This window comes from Cicer arietinum, chromosome 5, assembly GCF_000331145.2.
Source record: "Cicer arietinum cultivar CDC Frontier isolate Library 1 chromosome 5, Cicar.CDCFrontier_v2.0, whole genome shotgun sequence".
NCBI classification, from domain to species: domain Eukaryota; kingdom Viridiplantae; phylum Streptophyta; class Magnoliopsida; order Fabales; family Fabaceae; genus Cicer; species Cicer arietinum.
Genome location: NC_021164.2, coordinates 75,590,373 through 75,613,606, shown reverse-complemented (window position 1 = coordinate 75,613,606; position 23,234 = coordinate 75,590,373). Strand labels below are relative to the sequence as shown.

General features: G+C 28.7%; 3 protein-coding genes across 3 annotated transcripts in view; all 3 read right to left on the bottom strand.

The window, feature by feature from the left end:
• The window catches only part of LOC101506533 (transcription factor MYB3R-1), a 6,962-nt gene extending 2,199 nt beyond the window's left edge, over positions 1 to 4,763 (bottom strand). The window contains 8 exon segments of the mRNA XM_073368863.1: positions 7 to 1,080; positions 1,391 to 1,519; positions 1,628 to 1,731; positions 1,874 to 1,968; positions 2,296 to 2,353; positions 2,731 to 2,785; positions 3,722 to 3,845; positions 4,760 to 4,763. Coding sequence (XP_073224964.1) covers positions 7 to 1,080; positions 1,391 to 1,519; positions 1,628 to 1,731; positions 1,874 to 1,968; positions 2,296 to 2,353; positions 2,731 to 2,785; positions 3,722 to 3,845; positions 4,760 to 4,763 — 1,643 coding nt within the window.
• Positions 4,764 to 6,403: 1,640 nt separating this feature from the next.
• Positions 6,404 to 9,813, bottom strand: LOC101506866 (uncharacterized). Its single transcript, XM_004501129.4, has 6 exons — positions 9,556 to 9,813; positions 8,561 to 8,688; positions 8,297 to 8,400; positions 8,063 to 8,150; positions 7,819 to 7,880; positions 6,404 to 6,874 (listed from the first exon to the last, which is right to left on the bottom strand). Exons 1-6 carry the CDS (start codon positions 9,666 to 9,668, stop codon positions 6,722 to 6,724), a joined length of 648 nt encoding a protein of 215 aa, XP_004501186.1. The 5' UTR covers positions 9,669 to 9,813; the 3' UTR covers positions 6,404 to 6,721.
• Positions 9,814 to 13,095: 3,282 nt separating this feature from the next.
• LOC101498079 (sulfite exporter TauE/SafE family protein 3) lies at positions 13,096 to 17,313 on the bottom strand. Its single transcript, XM_004501716.4, has 12 exons — positions 16,921 to 17,313; positions 16,106 to 16,265; positions 15,362 to 15,562; positions 15,076 to 15,140; positions 14,896 to 14,923; positions 14,720 to 14,793; positions 14,493 to 14,579; positions 14,343 to 14,396; positions 14,032 to 14,253; positions 13,735 to 13,828; positions 13,495 to 13,635; positions 13,096 to 13,404 (listed from the first exon to the last, which is right to left on the bottom strand). Exons 1-12 carry the CDS (start codon positions 17,161 to 17,163, stop codon positions 13,319 to 13,321), a joined length of 1,455 nt encoding a protein of 484 aa, XP_004501773.3. The 5' UTR covers positions 17,164 to 17,313; the 3' UTR covers positions 13,096 to 13,318.
• Positions 17,314 to 23,234: the final 5,921 nt, after the last annotated feature.

The window sequence follows — 23,234 nt, the reverse complement described above, 5'->3', positions numbered from 1 at the left end:
TCCTGCTGCATGTCCCCGGATTGTATAAGATCACAGCTCAAGAAAGGTATATCCAAGCTTGGAAAACGAGGTGGTTCATAACAGAGAGTTCCTCCTGTTTCCTCCTGTTTTGCATGCACATCTGGTTTTTCATCAACTGGATAGCAAGTTTGATTAGTATCTGATCCACAGTCAAAACTATTTACAGGGACCAATTTTAAATTATCATCTTCCACGACGTCTTCTATCCTATTGTTATCGTTGGCATAAATCAAGCCATCATGTTCTCTGGAGACAAACTGTTGATCCTCAGAGGCTACCAACTGATTGGCTTCGGCAGTATACATCATCATCCTACCACCAGATGGTAAAGATGACTGACAAAGAGATGAAGTGCATCCAGATAAGTCAACATTATTTACTCCTCCAGAGGAAAAGCATTCATCACTCATTGCCTCTGAAAATAGGAATCTACAACATTCATCATCAGTTATCAACATGTTTTGCTCTCCTTTAACATTATCCAAAGATGAAGACTGATATCCATATGGAACAATCATCATGTCATGACTTTCACTAGGAGCTATTGAACCATTATGCAACTGCGATGATTCCTGCCCAAAGTCCAGCGAGGATATGTTGGGCAAAGCATGTAAATTAAATTCGCAATCTGCGTTTGTAGAGGAACTTCCGTGTTCATTTGAATATTTCTGTTCAATAAATTGAGAAGAGTAAACCTCTTGGCGAGTAACGTCTTCTAGAGACATGTAATATGGCTCAGAGCAGGATGGTTGATTAGATTCTTCATTTGGTCTGTACTCCTCCCCATTTTGTATAGCAACAATGTTCAACTCTCCTCCAGAAGAAAAGTAACCGGCATTAACTGATTCTTGGCTACACGGTGAAATTTCCTCACCTTCAGTCTCCCTAGGACCATTATCATCACTACACTGCAACCTTGCAGAGGATGAAGCAATTGGTTGATTTGGATTTCCAACAAGTGGAACATTTTGTAACTGAGTAAGCAAGCCTGATGCCAAGTAAGAATCCAATTTTTTTTTGACAGAACTATTCCAGTGGTTCTTTATAGCATTGTCTGTCCTGTTTCCACAGCAGCACAAGAAAAATCAAAACTGTAAATGCTTACAGATAAACAGAAGTAAAAATTGAGTTCAAACTTCACCCCAACAGGCACATTCTGATGGCATGGTATTTATATTGATAAATTTTAATATATCCTTGTATGTTTTTTTCTACATACCCCAGTACAATAGGTTATCCATGTATCTAATGAAATCAGCCCCGGAACATAAATAAGAAACCATGATTCCAAAATCAAGTGAAAGCACAGTCGCAAGCCACTTTTTAACCTTCACCATCATTTAATAAAAGGAATTTAATGTGTATTTACCTTCCAGGCAAAAACTTCGTTAATTCTGCCCATCTGTTCCCATAAATTTGATGAGCATGTATTAGAGCCAACTCTTCTTCCTGCGTCCATGCTTCCTTGTTTATAGAAGGATTAAGATGATTATGCCACCTAATAATTTTTCAAAAAATATTAAATGAGAATGAGAATTGACTACTACAACACCAGAAAGTATGTTAATAATACATACATTAATTTGTAGAAATACAATAGTCATACCTTTCTCGACATTGCTTACCAATACGTCCTGGTAAATGCTGTGCGATAGTAGACCACTTTTTAGGCCCATATTCGTTTACCAAATCAATAATTGTTTCATCTTCCTGTTTGCGCACTCAGATGGGTAGGTAAGTTAATAACATAAATCAAATCAGAAAATGGACAGAATAGAATATCACATCAGAACAACCACAATATTGTTCAGTATATAATCAACACAGGCAAGAAATAAGAAGTAGATCTTACCTCTTTAGACCAAGGACCTTTGATAAGTTCTGGATTTAAGACTTTTTGCCACCTATGCAGGCACTGTACATCAGTTCTATCCTTGAAACACTCCGCTGCACACATTGGATAATCAAAACAAGTCATTAAACAAAATATTGCATAGCATGCAAAACAGATTAGGTGTGATGTGAAAACTAAAAAAAGGGATAAATCGAGTGTAACTACAAAGATATAGATAGATTCCCCACGAAACACTGGTTCTTTTTCCAATTTTAAAATATGCTCAGTTAAGCTTGTAAAAAGTCTAACTGAAAAAACTCATAAAAATTTAATAACAGAGCCAATGCTCATTCAATACCTCTCACGGCTATACACTATAAGAAGTTGTGAAATTAAACTATAATGAGCAACACATGTAACTCTATGCAACCAAAAGTTACCTATTTTTTTCCAGTTCTTTCCTTTAAATTGCTCAACAGCCTTCCTCAAAATATCATCCTGCAAAAGCAGAATTCACGTATGTAACTTGATCATATAATACTTTTTTATATCTGAAAAAATTCAAAGAAAAACTAAGACCTAAATTTCTAAATTCCAAATACACATTTACATCAAAAAGACGAAATATGCCACTGCATTATTTAGCCATTTATGGTCTTCAAAAAGTCTAGACAATAACTATAATGATTAAAAGTGAATAAAGTGAATACAATATGTCATAAATAAGCTTAGTTTCACAAGGTTCAAAGTTTTATTGTGCATCTATAAAAAGAAACATAGTAGCAGAATTTCATCAGAAGAAGTCTTGTAACAGAGCAAAGCAACATTAGCAAACTCTAGAAAGATAAAACATGCACAAGTATTAAAAAATTCACCTCCTCGGCGGTCCATTGTCCTTTGGTGGAACGCCTTGTAGGGCCAGTAGTCCTCCTGAAAATACATACTTCATTGTAAGAGAAAACTCACTTCACAGCTTCTTTTAAATGACGACTTATTACTGATTGCACATGAAATTCTTTCTCAAAAAGAAATACATTGACAAAATCATCATAACATTTTGCCTTTTTGCAATTGAAATTTTCATTTTCATAAACTTTAGTATTGTTCAACGGCTGCTAAATCTCATTGTAGTAGATAAGCTACCAACAATACCATTGTTTGACCACGTAACGGTTGAAGGCTAGAGGGGGTACAGCCCGATTGAAACTGAGAAAGTTGAGAGACAATCTCAGTTGGGCTTGTCATGTGCAACTTCATACACAGGTGTTAGGCCAGCAAAGAGGCACCAAGTGTTGAAGGAAATAAAAGTCAAGAGAGTACAGGGGAAGGGTGCATCTATTTGAGTTAGCTTGTGAACAAATAAAATCAGCAGTAGACTTCTTTTCAACAAGCTTAAAAGGCATTAGGATGTGCTCATAAACTTGATTTTCTGTTCTTGGTAGAAAACGAATTTGTTCTTTGTATTCTGACGTTTTTTAATTTAAAAGTTTGAAAAATCGTAAAATGTGTTTTCTTAATAAATCAGTAAAAAAATCTACAACAGCAATTGTTTGAATTTGAGAAATAATTAGGATGAAATTAAAAGTAAAGGTGAAAAGTTTCAAAGTTTGGCAAAATTGTGATGAAAGATAAGCTATAACTTGCCAAATAAGGATCCAGTCCTTGCCCCTAGTAATAAATCACTTCATTCCCAAAAGAAAGCAAATAACAGTTCCAAACCACACATATAAAACATGCTCATTGTTATGGCAACCAATATTCATTCACCTTACCTGTGAGGCTAAATTTTACATCAAAAGGGCTATTCGATTTGAAAGCAACAATTGCATATCTAGCATGTAGTAAAAAAATGATTCTAAGAGATACCCATGTAGTGCTCTAATTTTCTGTACACTATCCTCTGCAGTATCTGATGGAGCAGTAATTTTCCTCTCACTTCCCATTGTATAACACAATTAAGACTTGTCTGCAATTATCTCCACAATTTGTCCTCCAAATCATTATAATCCCTAATCCACGATTAGGAAATTGCAAGATAAAACTTCTGCAAACAAACACACGAATCAATCAATAGAAATCAAATTCAAAGTTTAAATATAAATGAATCACGAAAACATTTTCTTCAACCAAACAACAATTAAGTGAAATCTAATTCAAAATTTCAATATACGGCGAAATTTCACTGTCTATGAAGCATTGTTACTTGGATTCGAATGATACCACAAGAAAAACATCTATGTTACAAATCAAGCATGCTGGACCGATCCTTTCAAATTCACACAAATAAAGTAAAATAAAAATTTGAAAATTCAAATTAAAAAACATAATTCAATGGAGATTTATAAAATTTCTAGAAAACAGGATCAGAATTAAGAAAAAATGAATGTGAGATCGGAGAGTAGAATAAACATAAACATGATAAAGAAATTAAAATGAGAAGGTTCACTAACACACAAGAGAGAGTGAACTTCGGAAACGACGATATTCTCGATAACGGATGAGGCAATTGAAGCTGTGAGAAATCGGAGATCGAAAAGGAAAGATCTGCAAGTGGAACTCAGTACAAGTTTGGACGAAGGGGGAGAGTTTGCAGAGAGAGAGAGAGAGAGAGAGAGAGAGAGAGAGAGAGAGTTTGTTACATTGGAGAAGGAACGGCACTCTATATTCAAAAATAAAGGGGCGGACTCATCAGTTACAAACTATTTTTTCTTTTTCTTTTTCTTTTTCTTTTTTTAGACAGATTTTTTTTTCTCTTATTGCTTTGGGAAATGGACGGTCAAGATGAGAAACGTACGAATTAAGGTTCACATGTCTAGTTGTTTGGATCTATTCAAATACTTCAGAGTCCATATATGAAAAAAAAGTTAATTTAATAATTAGAATATTAAATGTCTACAATTCTACCCATTGCCTTGCGTTTTTTTTTTCTTTCAAAAGTATAAGGAACATGCTTTTATTTATTTTTTCTTTTCTAATTTTGCTTTTACTTTTTTCAAATTTCCTACACGTATTTTTTCCCTGAAATTTAATTGGTACCACAAACTGTTGGGTTTAATGCGGTGTATTTACTATCATCCAATGACTATTCTTTTTATTGCCAATTTGCCACATAACACATTGAAAAACTTATTTTGAAATAATTGTCAAAAAAGTTTAAATAATTGTCAAATTTTTTGTTCCAATTAAATGTCACTGAAAAATTAGTTAACACTAATAATAAATATTTTATTTTCTCTAAATTTTTTACTCATACATCTAATTATTATAAAATTATAATTATGTCATTATTTTATTATATGATTTAATTCATATGTGCTAATATTATACATATTTTATCTGTTTAGTCAATTATATTCGACTAATTTTATAAAATTAGTGCACCAAAATAATTATCTTTGTCATAATAATTTATAAATTTCTTCACGAAGATATGATAATCAGATGCGATTTAATGTATATTTTTTTAATCTTAAATACATATTTAATGCTCTTGCCAAATTTTTTTTATAAAATATAATTGTGTCAATAAAAATTAATTAATTTAATTTATATTTATTAATGTTTTTTTATTCAATTGTCACTTATTGAAAGAACGGAAGGAAGTATATTTTACAAGTATATGTTTGCGATGACATTGTAGTGTGAAATTTCATTAAATAACAATTTATTTATACTTAAATATTTTTAACTATCAAGGTAAGAAAATCTGATTGTAAAAAAAAAAGAAAGAAAAAAAGTCTCAATGATTTTGTTAGCTACACGTCTCTTTTAAAGACCTTTGTAAAAAAAACATTTTTTTAAAGAAAATATCAATAATAATATACGCAAACAAAAAAATTATAAAAGATTTCAATTGGTCAAGTGAAACGCTTTGAAGGATTTTAATGTAAATACTAACTAGTTATAAGATTAAGATTTAATGTCTTTACCGATGAAGATTATTTCATCAATGTAAAGCCTTTTTGAACTTGAAACTTGACTATGATGAATATTTAGAACTCAATTCATTTAAATTTTATTTAATGTCTTTAATGAATTGCAGACAGAGTTTGTAAAAAAAGATTGCATTTAATCATGTATAAGAATGATAAAAAAAATTAATAATAAAAAAAAATTTGTCATTAGATTCTTTGTTAAAAGTTAACCCCAAATACAGCATGGAAACCAACATCAACAATATACTTTTAACTTGTAACCTAACAAAACAATGTACTTTTAACATAATTTTATTATTAGATTTGTCCCAAAAAAATTGTAATTATTAGAAGACATAACAAAAAAATTATTATTAGATCTCTAAGAACTATTGTTAAAGATCCTAAAAGTAAAAAAATATATATATATGTTAAAAAAATAATATTTTAACTTTCAAAATATTGAAAACACAATTTCCCCGTGATCTCTATTAGTTATAGGCCATGTGTTGTAAGCCATTACCATGCATGAATGCTACAAAAAGCCCCAATAATTTCTCACACAGTTAACAACAATTTCAAAGAGGGAAACAAAATTATAACTGAACAATCCTAGCAAGACTTTTGTGATAAATAGAGCAAGAGACTTCAATTTTTTACTCGAATGTGAGAACATTAATGTAAAAACCATTGTCTCAAGCAAAGTTATAAATCAAGTAAATTACCATCACAAGGTACAAAAACCAATCATTGTGTCGAACAGACTAACACAATGCATTATCCCGTCCCTATTTTTTTCTCTTTTCCCCTTTATCCCTAAATCACAGTTGGCTACACACCACTTGGTTTCCTTAACCAAAACAGTGATGCAGTTTCAGATTCCGGTTGGGCTATTTAATCAATGGCAGCAAGTTGAACATCGGTCATCTGTCTATAATCCAATAATCAATGCTTACATGAAATCCTCCTCCACTTCCTGGAATGATTTGCTTCCTGATGCAATATCTTTGTTTGATGTCATATTTTCGGCAACCATCAAACCCTTGTAGCTCCTAAGCTCTGATTGTTTCTCCTTTTCCAGTCTTTCCAATTCCTCACGGCGTTTCTGCACAGAGAAACATGTGATTTGATTCTAGCAATTGTTCAAAAACAACAATTGAACTAGATCAAGAAGCCACTAAGATGTTACACCTCAAAGAAGACATTTTCATTTTTAGCGGGCAAAGACACTATGAACCTTAGGCTGGATCCTAAAATTCTTACCAAAGTTCACAAACATAACATCCTAAAGGACAACAAGATGCAAAGTGACTCAAATAATTCAAGCAGTGCATCAGGCCAGAGGAAAAAATAATTGATTTTAGATAATTATGCCACTGAAGAGTATGCAACATGGCAATTCGCATAAGAGTGCAACCATTGGTCAAGCTCTAGTAACAGAGTTTGTACATTATGTTAAGATTTCAACTATGATGTTGGTAGTATAAAAAAGTTCTAAACGTGCATCCACTAATATGGAACATGTTTGTTTCAAATTAGTCACTTTCTAGGATTTTCTATCGGTTTGTTTCAGCGCTTGAAATTAATCAGAATCTAAACAAATCTAAAATCTAATTATAAAGAAGAAATAATCTGATTTTAATGTGTGGTAGATGAGAGAGAACAATAAAAAAACTGAATTTATGATTATAAATAAACACATTATTTTATGCTTTCTATTGAATCTCTTAAATAATCACTAGATTATCTTATGTCAAAACCACATTTTTAATCTTGAAAATATTGACTCGAGATAACAAATCATCTTACATGTTTAAATATGTTCACAATAATAATATGAGGTGCTAAACTTATTCCATGATATGATGTATGTGATAATGACAATGTGTCACAACTAAATTATACTAGTAGAATCTGATTTGCTCTGCATTCTGCATAATATAATATGCTTAGATACTTCCGACGTTAGTAAAAAAAAGATACTGCCAACATTAACAGCAAAATTTTGGCAATGCATGAATCCCATAAAAAGAAAGAAGCAGTGCTCACCTTTTCTCTCAGTTGGTGTTTTCTCTCAGCTCTTTCAGCTGCATTAACTGCTTCTCGCTCAGCTGCAGCATACATATCCACACACATATAATCAGATGAGTCAAATAAAATTAGCAACCATACATTACATTAAACATAATGACTAGATATGATAACACAAAAAAAATAGTGCACAGTTAACTCCTCATCCAACAAATTTTAATCATAAATGTTAAAAGGAAAGCAGAGCAAACTTATTAGTCACCTTTCAAATCAGGTTTTCTTTCCACCTTTGTCTTGTTCAGCCTGTTAACAATCTCATTTATCTTCTTCTCCACTCTCACAGTTCGCACCTGAAATGCACGAAAACCAGAAAATGATAGTAAAAAAATGGAAGCCCAAGCATTTTTCTACACCCATCCACAGCAAGAAAACGGCATGACACAAACTACTGAACTGAGAAAGAAGTGAAAAAAGATCCGAGTGTAAAAACACTAACCATTTTAGGGTTGTGAAAACCAACTTGACCAACGTCCATTGAAGCAGTTTTCTTTAAATTAGACCAGGGAGTGTAAACAACATCAACATTGTTTACTTTGTTTCCTGTCATGAATAAAGTAAAAAAAGTAATCACTAACAGCACAGAATTAGGAATTGCTCGTACTAGTGAAGCACTACATTTACTCATGAAAGGATACAAAAATTTGGCTCTTAAATCAATTAAACAGATAAAACACATAGATAATCAGTCAGGACTCTTTACCTTGAATGGAATTTGCTTTGACAAGTTGAGCACAGTCTTCCAGTAAACCTTCACTCATGTCATCAATAGTCTGTCCTTTGTGCAATCTGACATAAACATGGGCTGAAGACATCTTATCGACATGGAACCTACAAAAGACAGATTCAATCATTAATTAAAGAAACTCCCCAAAAAAAAAACAACCGTAATAATAATAATAGTAATGATGATAATCAGTTAATATAAGCAAGCATAGAACCAGATCAGAATATAATTCAAACACAATTTTAAACATTGAGATTTAGAAATTTTCCGTAGGAGGCTTCTATCATCCAGAGAGAGCAAACCCACTCTATGCTGGAAGACAGGGAATATAATACTCAACCAAAAAATTTATATAACAGGACTTTATAATAATTAATGACTTATTCTAAATTGAAAATAACCCATTCTTTATGACGCACATAAACATAGTATTGCTATGATAGCAGAATTTTTGAATGACAAATTCTAAACAAACTTAACTATGAGCAACAAAAATGGCACCGGGGTGATAAGCACAATCCCAATATCTTTACATCTAAAGGCACTGTTAAACGAAACAATTTGCCACCAAATTAATAATGTTCAGTCTTATACTATCCAAGCATGGTAATAAATAAAAATTGATTTTGCATGAATAGATTTGGTAAAATTGATTCCAACTAAAAGTGATCTATGTTCAGATAGATTCATGTAAAAGTGAATTTGAGAGTAAATATCAATCGTATAGCCAAAAAAGTTCCAAATTATAGCCTCAAGTTAGAATCAAGTCAATTCCGAAGATAAAAATCAATTCTACTAAACCAGGCCAAAATCAATTCAGCAACTCTAGAATCAGCCAAAAATGAAACCAAACAAAAGTCATACGTGTATTTCATCACGATACAGATATAATTTCTGAAAACGAAAAACAAATTTACAAAATCGACGGATAAGAGATGAAAAACAAAGAGAAATTTTAAAATAAGGGTTACCAGATATCTTCGATAAAACCGTATTTGATGAGCTCCTCATTTTCGAACTTGTCAAGTCCCATGAAGATGGTGTAATCGCCGGCTTCAGGGCGTGCTTTGAAGTAGAACACCATTGAATTGCTTAGCTTTCACGCACGCACGCGAGACGATAGAAGAAAGAGAGTGCGTTAGGGTTCTGAGTTTGGGACTCAAAATTCCAATTTGGGTAAATATGTATCCAAATTGCTGCATAAAATCACGCAAGTCTCCGTTTCGTCTTTTTCAAATGGCAAACACGCATTGGGGTTAGTTTATAAATAATATATTTTGTTGGGAACATTTTATGTTTGTTAACAAATTTCATCGAGGCCCACGAGTAGGGTGAGGGCCCAACTCCATTTGGCATGGTTATTTTTGACTTTGGATTGATAGAAACCCACAACAAATATAGATGAAAATAAAATATTGATTTTTTGACTTCATAAAATCCACTGGATAAATATACCAAATAACAAATAGGCTAAATTACATATCTGGTCCCTTAATTTAATTTCAGGTAACGTTTTAGTCCTTTATCTTTTTTTTCTTTTCGATTTAGTCCTTTGTTCCTAACAATATCAAATAAAGTATGAAAATATGAATTTATTTGAAGATTTGCGTTACGAATTTGATGAAATTTGTATTATATTGAAGAATATAATTAATTTTATGAGTTTCGATTGAATTTTTTTTTGAATTTTTGTATAAAAAAGGATAACATTGTTGAAATTTTAAAATATAAAATATCAAATTGTCACTTAAAATTAAAGTAAAGGACCAAGTCGAAAAAAAAAAGATAAATAACTAAAATATCTGAAATTAAGTTAAGAGACCGTAATTTAGCCTAACAAATAATATTTGTTGAAAAAATATAAAACAACGAAGATTTGCGGTTGCTAGTGGTGGACCTCTTACCACCAGAGTTTGGAGCTCTATCGGCCAAGATAGATGTTTGATTTTTGGAACAGATCTCTAACATCGATAATAACGATTACGCTTAAGCCTAACAATGCTATTTTTAAATAACATATTTTTCTTTTACATTTTTAAAATGATTTAGTTTAATTTTTTTCAAATCAGTTTTATGGATGAATTTGATACTCATTTATTTAAAAAATTTAATGAATAAATTAGATATAAAAAAAAGATTGGATAGTTTATTTTAAATGCATCAATTTGAGTTTTTTTTTTTTAATTCGGCGATGGACATATTTGATTGTTTTACTATATTTTAATGAATTATTATAAATGAAGTAATTGATTTAATTCATCCTTTATAATCTAAGTTAAATTTATTCAATTCACAAACACAAAAACAAAATTATTCAATCGATTATCATTTTCACCTTTACTTACATCATAATTTCTTTTCTCACCTTGTATTCTTAAAAGTATTTAAAATATACTTTTAAATAAATTAATTCAAAAAATATTACAATTTAAAAAAAAATACTGCACACTTACATATTATGAAAGAAAGAAAAAAAAAACAACGACATCCATGTCGCATTGTTGCCCAAATTTGGGCTCATCAAATTTAAATTCATCTACTTTGTAGTATGAGAAAATGGTTAAGTGTATCTCTATAAATAAGTTTGAAGAAAAGAATTTGCACCCTTCCTATAATTTAGTATTATCCACACAAAAAAGTCTCTTAAATTTAACTTGATCAAGTAATAATTTGTGTTTAATATAAAAGGTGACATTTATCTTTAAATTTTAATTTAATTGATAAATATTAATATTATTAAATTAGATAATTTATCTTAAATGTAAATTTGAATTCCTAAAATTTGTATGTGAATTTATAAAAGAAAAAATATTTATATTTAAAATATTCAAAGAACTTTAACATAAAAAACAAATATAATATACACAAATAACATCTATGGTACTATTATTTTATAAAAGTCACTTTTACGCTTTTATAGTACGTAACTTTTTCTAAATGCTAAAAAAAACTTTTTTAAAATTTAATATTCACACACACTCACCTTCTACTGTGAAGCAATGAACGTCAAACAAAAAAGAAACTATAAACTACAACTTGAGTGAAAAGGCATTCTAACTATATATGTATATCTAAAGGCAAATGCTTCCATGACTAACAATGTTTGATTGCCATTGGACAATTAAAGTTCACCGGATCTAATAATGCACCGTCACACAAGTGTGTTTGATTCTAGGTAACAAGAATTGATAATGGTAGTATTAATATAATTAATTTTATTTAAAAGTAAGCTGGTCATAAATTGATTTATATTTAAATATACTAATGTAAAAGTGATTTTTTTTACTAATCATGATGTTTGAATAATTTAGATTTAGATTAAAATTACCAAAATAAATTTAAATATGTGAATTGAAAATTAGATATATTTCTATTTTTAATAAAAATTTAATTATTATGCAGTGTCAATAAATTTTTTTAAATTGTTGAGACATCATAATCATTAATGATGATTTTAGAATTTAAAGGTGATTATTAAAATTTAATATATAATACATTACAACAATTTATTAGGATAATTTTAAAGTAGTTTTAATAAAGCAAACATCTTCAGTGATGTAATGATTGTCATTAATTGACTTATAAATTTTTTATTATATTAATGATATATATAATAAATTAAGAATTTAACCCATCAAAAACTATTTACTTTAATAATATATATATATTCTTTATATAATTATGAAAGTTTATATTGTATTAAAGAATAACAAAAAAGTGGATAATCATCAAACACATTTGTTCCAGATCTTTCCCTTAATGGTAAGTTCTTGTTGCAAATTAGTAAACCCCCTAGAGAGAAGTCTTGAGTAGCAGTTAAAAATAGTTTATACATCATCTCTTTTTAGAGAGAAGAGAATTAGGTTTTGTAAATTGAAATTCCTCCATTCGGTGGCTGTGTAAAAAGACCAACACCTTATTGTTGTCTGGATAAAAAATTAGGTGTTACCCAAAACATAAAAGTTTAACAACAAAATTAAAAAAAATGGTTGTATGATTAAATTTTGTAGTAGCTTGAGATATTTTTGGGTGCGGTGGCATGAAATCCACCGAGCTTTTATGGGATGATATTTTTTGTCAGTTCAATGAATACAAAATGCAATCAGATGCAAAGTCTTATGATACACCTTCTACATTGGATTTTTTCTCTCTCCAAACCCCCAATGAAGATCTTGTTTTGATTTATTGGGGCACCATTATCATCCTTTTTCCTTTTGATTTTATGTCATGTCATACTTTCCTGACTGGTTGCTTTCTTCTTTATAAATACCATTACATTTGAATAATTGCTTGCCACAAACAACATTTGTAGTACAAAAATTAAAAAAAATTCTCTATACGAAAAAAAACATTTATGGTACTGGATGATGATCCCCACCAACTTTACTTATACAAGCTACATGCTGTCAAAAGCCTTTTTTTCAAAACTATCCTTTTATCATGATATAAAGGACCCATTTAATGACTCATAAGACCCCCTTTAAATAATAATAATAATAAATAGTGTGACATGACCCGAATTGGATTGTTGTCAACTTTTCATTGAATAATAACACAGATTCAAATTACATATGAATAAATATAAGTTTCTACAAAATCACTCCATGACCTGGCAATAATAAAAATTGACACCCAACAGGATAAGAAATAATCTATCTTGGCCAACCCATAGCTCTTGGCCTTGGAACTGAACTTGAATAATGTAAACACTAGAAAATAATTTTCACAAATGTGCTAGGACCCATATTTGCAAATATTCTCAAATCCCATATATTCATGACTGGCAATCTTGTGCACCATATTTGAAATGCCAACTCCACCTAACAAAATAAAATAAGTTAAACATGTCACACAAATGTAACTATAGCATAACTATTTATCGTATATACTTGTGTGGTATATATGCTTACCTAGTGAGATTGCACTGATAAATATTGTGCCGGCTAGAATAAAGATGATGAGTGATGCTCTTCCAAATAGAATGATCAATTTTCTCACAATATGCTGTCCAACAACAGCTGCAATAGTAGCTACAAGGCCGAGGTAAAGAGCTGTGTGTGACATTTAGAAAAACACATTGGTCAGAAGTAATTCATCACACTCGCACAAAATCTAGTAGAAGGTAAGGTACAAGTTCTGCTAGCACAAACCATAAGGAATTGGAAATCGTTTCAACAAGTAGTATTCCACAACAGACATAGACGAGGAGAATGTCATGGCGAACGTTGCTGTGGCGCTTGACACCTTCAAACAAAACATTGAATTCAATTAGGAACCACGCTAGCTAATTGAAACATGCTAAGAGAGGCAAAACTTTACCATTTGACACACATATCTTGTTAAACTATATGAACCTTTAATAAGTTGTTTTCTAAAGGGTTGCATAATATTTTGACATTCAACATTGCATAACAAAATTTATAATTATACTGTAATTTGAAACTCACTTGAGGAGGGACTCCAAGCTCCAGAAAAAGTGGACCCATAACGAAACCTCCTCCGAGTCCGAGCAATCCACCAACTATACCGGCCAGCACGCCAAAGACACAATAGATGACTAGTTGGAAAACAGTAAATTCTTTCCCTTGATCACCAGTTGAAGCTATTACTCTTTTCCCTGTGAACAATGCAGTTGCCTCATATCCTGTTACCCCAACTGAGATTGGAATCTGCATAAATATAACATGGTTCATTCAATTACAAATTCACAAAATTTGAGTCATAATTAATAAAAGCAAAATCACTATAGGTAAATTACCTGCAACAGGTTCAGTACCCAATATGCTGTTGAACATGTAGTTGTGTAATTTTGCTGTCAATAGGAGAAAATTGGACACAAGTTAGAAGAATTGCATCTTATAAACTTTTATTCTGTTTATATTATATTAAATGTGATGAAAGATCAAACCTTAGTAATCTGTAGTGCAAGAAATGAAACCCAAACAAATACTAGAAGCCCAAATTCCTTCCAGTACACATTTTCCAAAATAGTCACCTGCAAATTAATTACCATATTATTATAACTATCTATCTAGTGTTAAGAGTGTGGTTTTATAACTTTAAAGAACGGAGTTTACATATACTCTGAGATTGATGTAAAATGATCATCGTGTCGTTTTAATTAATGATAATTACCTTGGTGTCCTCCTTTTCGGTGGCACCATTTGGTCCAGTTGGAAGAGCTTTATATTCTGCATCAGCGCCAGAACCTAACCGAAAGGAAATTGAATACATTCTAACTTAAGAAAAAAATAAATCGGGACAACTTTATTTGGTTTTGGTAAATGTTAATGAACGGATTATGAACTCACCAATTGATTCATTTCTTCTGGCAGTCTCCTACAATGAATCAAAACAGGTTCAGAAAGTTACTAACAAAAAAAACATTTTCTTCTTACATCTTTTACACTTCTTTGTTTACTATGGTAAAACTTTTAGTTTTTAATATGTAGTGAAAACATGATTATACTACATGATAAATTAAATGAGACCTTTTTCATTATAGTTTCCTTGTTCCATGTCTCAACCCCTTTTAAAAATGCTTTTGTTGACGTTCCTGTAGAAGAGTAAAATAAAGTCAGAGGAGAAAAAAAAAAATGCGATATTACTAAAAAAGATTTATGAAGTATTGTCATAAAAACGGACTCCAATATAATAATTTAAAAAATGAAAAAAATTGAATATAATTACACGTGTATAGTGTTGGACACTAATACATGTCACACAGATAAGTTTTCAATTTAAAATATCGGTACACAGTTGAATTAAAATGGTTACCTAAGAAAAGAACAATCAGCAATATAGTGACAAGCCAATCAGGAAATACAACATTGAAGACCACTCCAATGCTGATGCCAAGCATGAGCATAGGTTGAATGAGAAGTGCCAAATCATAGTCAATGATTGGCATATTCAAGGTTGGATGTCTCAATCTAAGGTTGTAGTAAACTGTTGACAGAGCTGCACCAAAAATCATACCTGAAACACATAACATCCCATAAATAAATATAGTGGTAATTCAAAAAGCTGCATGTGTTTTCTCTTTAATATCTAAGGGTAATTTAGTTTTTAAGGTGTTTTTGGAGCGTATATATAATTTGTTTTACGAAGTATTGTTTATAACTAACTTCAACGAACACTCTAAAATAGCTTAAGTAAACAATTTAATTAAGTATTTTATTTGTTTATAAATATAGTTTCTATAAAATATCGAATAAATGTTTGATTTTATTAAATAGATGTTGAAAAAAGTTTGCAAATATTGCACGTGCTACTACGGTAGAGAATCAAATCAAATTCAAATACATATTGTACTTGTTTTTTTGTTATACTTAAGGTTGGGTATGAGATAAGCACTTATTATTAGCAAGTGGATAAACACTTGTTTTCAATTGATCCTTAGGAGATAGAATTAAATAGTTGAAAGTAACGGCAGCATTGGAAGAATGATATTCCCCCCATATTCAAAATTGACAAGAGAAAGCTAATAAATTTGGGAATCACGTTTCACACGTGTCTTACATTTGGAGATAGCCGTCGATGATTTTGGATCAAACCCAATAACAAGACTAAGCATAGGAACGAATATGCCACCACCACCAACACCACCAACACTTCCAAACGCAGCTCCACAAAATCCAATAAAACTACCCAACACAAGTTGCCACCCAAATTTCATATCCTGCGTAATAAGCAACATATCAACTCAATCAAGATAGCAACAATACAAAAAAATCACTATTTAACCAAAGCTACGCCAATTGAGTGCATCTTTTAATTTACCATAAATTTAACATAATCATATTGCATCATTATAATTTTAATAAAATAAAAAAATTAAAAAAAAATTAAAAAAAAGTTACTGTTAATGTAAAAAGTTACTGTTATTTATTTTGATATGTCATTGTATTATTATAATTGTATGAGAAAATAATCTTCCAATTAATAGTTTTAGTTAGATGTCGGTTTAAAACAATTTTACGGTATTTAAATATAAATTAAAGTGAAATAAAAATTACACTTTGAAATTATGTTAAAATTTCAAGAGTCATCCTAATTTTGTCAAATTCAACATTATTCCTAACGTGTCTGGAATATTCTTCCAATATTTCCGAAAAATAATTTAGTTAATTACTAATTATTAAAAGATTAAACGAAAACGTATCTATAAAACTCAGAATAAAAAAAAAGTCAACGAAACTATTATATCTCATTCCTTCAACGCCAAATCCAAAATCTTGTTAGAACAAAAAAAAAAAGACTAGCAAATTATTTTTCTCTGTCTTTAACTTTAATTAACATAAACACAAAATCTAACACTAAAGTGAAAAGCTTACCGGCCACACGTGTTGATACCCGGATCCATCTGTTTGCCATAAGAAATTCACAGCTTTTGTGAGAAAATTGTGTTGTTCGTGCTTTTGAGTGGTAACATTAAAACTTGAAACTTCAATTTTCATAAGCCTTCTTTCACCAGAGACAATCCCAAAAGAAGATACAAAACAAAACAACAATAATAACATCCATAATATAGATCCCATTTTCACACACCTCCACAATCTTACTCCAAACTCAGCCATCTTTTTTTTTTACTTTCAACACCCCTCCTTTTTTATATACGTTTGAATTGAATTAAAATCTTTTCACACGTTTCAAAGATCAAATCTCTTGTCCAATAAACAGAACAAGGTATGTTCGGTTTCACGAGGAAGAAAACTTAGAATTTTTCATAGGAAATGAATGAGCAAACTCTAAATAACTTGTTCACTTTAGCGTGAAGGGATAGATAATAACAAAAAATAAAATAAAATAATAAATGAGTGGTTTGGAAAGAGAAAAATGAGATGGAAATGAAGGATGATAGATACTGAACACAACAATTTGGAGTGAGATCAGATAGATGTAACAAAAATCAAAAATTCGAAAGAACAATAATAAAAATGAATAATCAAAACTGGGATTGAAAGGGAATAATGAATTGATGGGTGGGAGAAGAGATCAGATTGGAATGGAAGAGATGGATCTCGTTCTCGTTCTCGTTCTCGGTCTTAGCGTGTGATTTTATTGATGAAATTATTTAGAGTTCCGTTTACTCGGCTAGTTACACATATATTTATTTATTTATATATATATAAAATAAACCAACATAATTGAGATTCTTATTAAGGTTTTTTGTCTGGCGCAGATGATTCTTATTTTTTATTAAACAGGATTCTTATTTTTCTTGTTTACAGCATTTTTGGTCTGTTCTTTCCTTTTTTTTTTTTTAATGATAATGATGTCGCTGACGTGGAAATAATTGAAACGCTTTCCTTCTTATCGTTAAGGTACAGTCTTTTTCCCACCCTCTTTCATTATAAGGCGGACTTATAATTATTTTTTATTTAATTAAAATATACAGTTTTGTAAAAAAAATTAAGGTCAATCATTTCAACTATAGGATCATGGCAAACATTTGAATTTAATTATAACTTTTTCTAAAGATATACATATAAATTATTGTAATCTAATGATAATATGAAATATTTAATATTGAAAATATATTTTTAATTAATTTGTTCATTATTCTCGAAAATGTAATTAATTAAGTTTTTAAGAGAAAAAAATCATGTATTAAAAATAAATTGATTTTATTTTACTTTATTTAATAAAATTATAAAATTTAGATGAAATCGAACTAATGAAAAACTACTTAGTTTCATTTTATATTTACTATAAGATTTGGGATTAATATGTTAAGGCCATTAGTTTATTTCTTTATTTTTCGAGAAACTAGTTAAAAGATTTCACTTTTAATTTTCAACTATATTCGTATGAATCCCAATAATAGATTATAAGTATAAAAATAATATAATTAAATTGATCACAAATTAACATATTTTCTATTTTTATTTTGAGATCAAATTAACACAAATAAATCATCATATCAATTTTTAGCATAAATTTATATATATCATTATGTGTATTTGTAGGGTAATTCTTTTACAAAAAATTAATATTTTCTTGATTGTAGTAATCTTCTTATTGAAATTGCAGTGAATTACATATCATCTTTGGGTAAAAAAATATTTTTGTGCTTATGAAATATATATTTATTAATTTTAATTTTGTAAAAAGAAAATAATGGAGCTGATAAGCTTGGGATGATATGATACGAAGCCCCGCGATTAGGGAAGCGAGGCATGAAATGAACAGCATTTCCTTCTGACTTATCTGGCAATGGCATAAGCAAATTGTAATAAGAAATGGTCCCCCGTTGATGTAAAACACTCTTAAAAAAATAGAAATGGACGAATGGTTTGGAGCAGTAGAAAGTAGAATTGGTTCGGTTCAGCGCTTCAACCAAGACAAAAGTGTACTCCTTCCATGCCATACTTTTCGCGGAAAACACATGTAAATTATGTCTATTTAATTTACATGCATTGGATAATAAATTTTTTTATAATAAATTATATAAGTTATTTTATAAATAGTAATAGATAAAATCAAACACTAATACTAATTAAATAATTATAATTGATTCACAAAAATTATTTATGTATATATATAAATTAAATCACAGAAATAATATGTTGATAATCGTGTAAATGTCTTAAATGTATATCTTTTGACTATTTCTAACTCTTCAAATTGCTCTACCTTTAAGTTTAGATTACTATGTTTTTAAAGTATTATTTCTTAAATATGCCGTGAATTTTTATATTGTTTTGTCATTTAAAAAATGTGTCTTACTATAAATTATTATTAGTTTCAATTATATTTTTACCAGAATATTAGTATTATATGTGAAAATGAATCTGTAGAGTCTTAATCACGGGAGATGATTAACAAACCCTTTAACTTTGATAGGGGCTATTGATTTGTTGACTTGAAATAAATAAACGGTGCTCATTTTTTTTTATTTTTTTTTTAACGTTATGTATAATATAAAATAGGCTAAATTACATCTGTGGTCCTTTAACTTAATTTCAAGTAACGTTTTAGTCATTTATTTATTTTTTCCCGATTTAGTACTTTATTCATAACAATATCAAATAAAGTATGAAAATATGAGTTTATTTGAAGATTTGCGTTACGAATTTGTATAAAAAATGATAACATTTTTGAAATTTTAAAACATAAAATATCAAATTGTCACTTAAAATTAAAATAAAGGACCAAGTCGGGAAAAAAAAAAGATAAAGGATTAAAAGGTTACCTGAAATTAAGTTAAAGGACCACAAATGTAATTTAGCCTGTAAAATAAAACAAATGTTGACTAATCATCGTTGTTCGATATGACATAGTTATTTTTTCAATTGATATCTAAAATTTAAAATGTCTTTTAATTATTTGACTTAAATATATTTGTTATTTATTTGTTTCATTAAAAATGAACTTTTAGTTTCTCTATTTATAAAACTAGTTTTTTGGTCCCATTATTATTTATTAGGTGACACTCTCATTAATGACGTGATATTTAAGAGAGATTTAGATAAAATAGTTTTTATATTATTGTTGTTGTAATTAATTTTACAATTTATTTTATTTAAATTTTAAAATATTTAAAAAAAATATTCTATCTAAATATTTTAAAATTTTAAATTATTGTTAGATAAAATAAATAAATTTGAAATATTTTAATTTATAAATAGAATAAATTTATGTTAAATCTTTTTTAATACATAAAAAATATTATAATATTTAAAATAAATAAAATTTTAAACATAGTTAAATAAAAGTAAGAACATTAAATATTTTATTTTAATATTTTAATATATAAATGAAATTAATAACAAAAATTGAGTACAATATTATTACTTAGAGTGCTACATTGGTGGGGTTCAAAAAAATTATAAGAATTAATTAGCGATGGATCAAAAACCCGATCTTAAAAAAGAAAGAACCAAAGTTTATATTTGACAAAATAGAAGGACAAAAAAGATATTTAAATCTAATGATTTATAATTGTATTTAAATTACTTTTTTTACTTGGGAGTTTTGTTGAATAACTTCCAACATATTAAAGTTAATTCAGGACTTTTGAATGTCAATGGAGACAATAATTATGCCACTTCAAATAACATTTGTTAAATTAATATTTCTTGCATTTCATTTTATGTTTATCCTGTTGTAAGAAAATGACTAACTTGAATCCATTTAAAAAAAAAACAAAAGATTAAAATGAAACATAAAAAATAAAGAAAAAATATATTTTGGCAAAAAAAAAATAATACTGTAATGTAATGGAATGTCTATAATTTTAAATTTAATTAGAAATTTGAAAATTTAAAAATTAAACACATCTTTTCCGAAATTGAACCAAAGGTCTTTCAACATTTTTTGTTGTTCACAAATTCAACAATTTATCTTTAATTTAGTGAGAAGACAGTTAACAAATAGAATCCTCCAACATGTTTTTACATAACTTTTAGTACTATTAATAATTAAAAAGTACTCCTATATTCCTTTGTAGTAAATGTTAATGTTGATCAAATGATAAATCTTGTGTTTTCCTGTTTTCGCCAATTCAAAACCCATCAAGCTCATCATGTTATGGCTGCATATCCATCTAAAGAAAAAAAGAATACTTAAATTGTTTGACAATATCTAGCTATGGTAGTATATAGAAAGAGAAAGGAACAAATTGAAAATACATCAAATGGTAAAGGAGAACACGTGCTTTGTTGTTGTTGGTGTACATAATCATATCAAAAGAAGGCAACCACTCTAAAATTTCATGGAATATATGTTATTTAAACACAAAAATAGATACTTTATTTTGTCCTTAACTAGTGTGAATGTAGATCTCAATGTTAGAAAAAAAACACTTGAAAGGAGAAAAAAATAATGTAAAAATAAAATCGTATAAAAGTACAGTGTTCATATTTGTGTTAAAGAATGCGGTGCTAATGTCCAAATTTGTGTCAAAAACTACGGTGTTGATGTTTTAAGTGTAAAAATACCGTGTACAAATTTCTCATATAAACAACTTTAAAATGTATCCCCTTTTTATCGAGCAGTGTCTAACATTTTTGCATTCTCAAATATTTTTCTTTGACTAAATTACTGTTTCAATCTTTTTAAAGTGTAAAAGAAAATTATTAAATTTTAATTCAACAGAAATATATTAATATTATTATATTAGATGTTATATCTCGAATTTAAACTCAGCCTTCACAATTGCGTGCGTCAATGTAGTATTTATCATCTCATCTGTAAATCAAATAAAAAAAGTGTAAAAAAATAACCATCTAATTAGTTTTAAAAAAGGTAAAAAAAAAATTAAAATTGTAATCACCTAATAAGTACCAAACTGTTAGGTTCTTAATTTGTAAATGTAACAATACAAATTAATGAGATATTAATCAATAAATGATAGTGTATCTATATAATATAATAAAGCAAAGATGATAATTTGGCAAGTTTGACACGTGTCAGTTCAATAGAGTGTTAGAAATATATCAAGTTTCTATTAATAGAAATAATATTTCTAAGAATAAAATTAAACTTACGTTACACGACTTTGTACATGGTAAAAAATTAGTGGCCAATTAAAAAATAAAAGAATGAAAATAAGAAGAATGACAGTTTTTTGAATTGTTTTTTAAACACTACTTCAGCAACCACCTCTCTCTCATATGTTACGTCTCCCTTATAAATATCATTTATATTATCTCTGTATATACAATTCCCTTTTCTTATTCATCTTTATCCAATGTCTGAAACAAAAATCATATTTTGTTGCTTCAATTTCTCCATCCGAGTTTGTTGCTTCAATTTCTCAAAAAAATGAGTCATGGAATTTCGCTGTGCCACTGTGGTTTTTGTCTTGATCTCATCGATATCAAACAAAACTTTTATGTAATGGAAATATTACCGAGATTAATATTCGTGAGCTTTTATTTTTGGTGAAACTATGTATTTGTTCGTGTTGGTCTAGCAACTTTCAATCTGTCATTGTTATTTTAATTTATTTTATTTATAAAAAAAAGATTACTATTTTGTTATATATATATACATTTTGTATTGTTTATTTTTCTTAATTTTGTCTCAAAAAATTGTAAATTTGTATATGTATATTTCTATCTTCTTATATAACATATGTCTTAATAACTCCGATTCTAAATTCACTCATAAATAGTGAACAAATTGTACATTTGTATATTTATATTTTAATTTATTATGTTATATGAAATTTGTCTTAATAACTTCGAACATTTGTATATTTATTTTAAATTATCTCATAAATAGTTGATGCTCGTCCTAATAATTTTGATTCTAAGTTGTCTAATAAATAATGTTGCCACACAGTTATATTAAATAAAAAATAATAATTTATTTAAGTAAATATAAAATTTATTTAGGCTTTCTTAGTTATTAATTCAATTAAATTTCCAGATCAGGAAAAATAATAATTTATTTAAGAAAATATAAAATTTATGTAGAAATTAAAGAAACAATTCATTTATTCATTGAAAGTAATGGTTTTTTTCAAACTTCAAATACTATTTTATCAAATTTAAAAACTACTATACTATACATTTTATATTCTAAATTTATTATTAAAATGCAAATTCAAAGATAAAAGATACTCGTAGTTTTTATGTGTATTGTAATTTTTTGTTTGTAATGGGAAAATTATTTTTCCTTAGTATTTTGTGAGTAGTAC

What these genes read in the sequence shown, in the direction of transcription:
- LOC101506866 (XM_004501129.4), bottom strand. Translation starts at nt 9,668, where the DNA reads ATGGTGTTCTACTTCAAAGCACGCCCTGAAGCCGGCGATTACACCATC. An exon ending in GGTTTTATCGAAGATATCTG is followed by an intron (nt 8,689 to 9,555) that starts GTAACCCTTATT and finishes TGTCTTTTGTAG; the next exon opens with GTTCCATGTCGATAAGATGT. An exon ending in GTTTTCACAACCCTAAAATG is followed by an intron (nt 8,151 to 8,296) that starts GTTAGTGTTTTT and finishes CGTGCATTTCAG; the next exon opens with GTGCGAACTGTGAGAGTGGA.
- LOC101498079 (XM_004501716.4), bottom strand. Translation starts at nt 17,163, where the DNA reads ATGGCTGAGTTTGGAGTAAGATTGTGGAGGTGTGTGAAAATGGGATCT. An exon ending in TTGCACTACAGATTACTAAG is followed by an intron (nt 14,397 to 14,492) that starts GTTTGATCTTTC and finishes TCCTATTGACAG; the next exon opens with CAAAATTACACAACTACATG. An exon ending in TATCAGTGCAATCTCACTAG is followed by an intron (nt 13,405 to 13,494) that starts GTAAGCATATAT and finishes TTATTTTGTTAG; the next exon opens with GTGGAGTTGGCATTTCAAAT.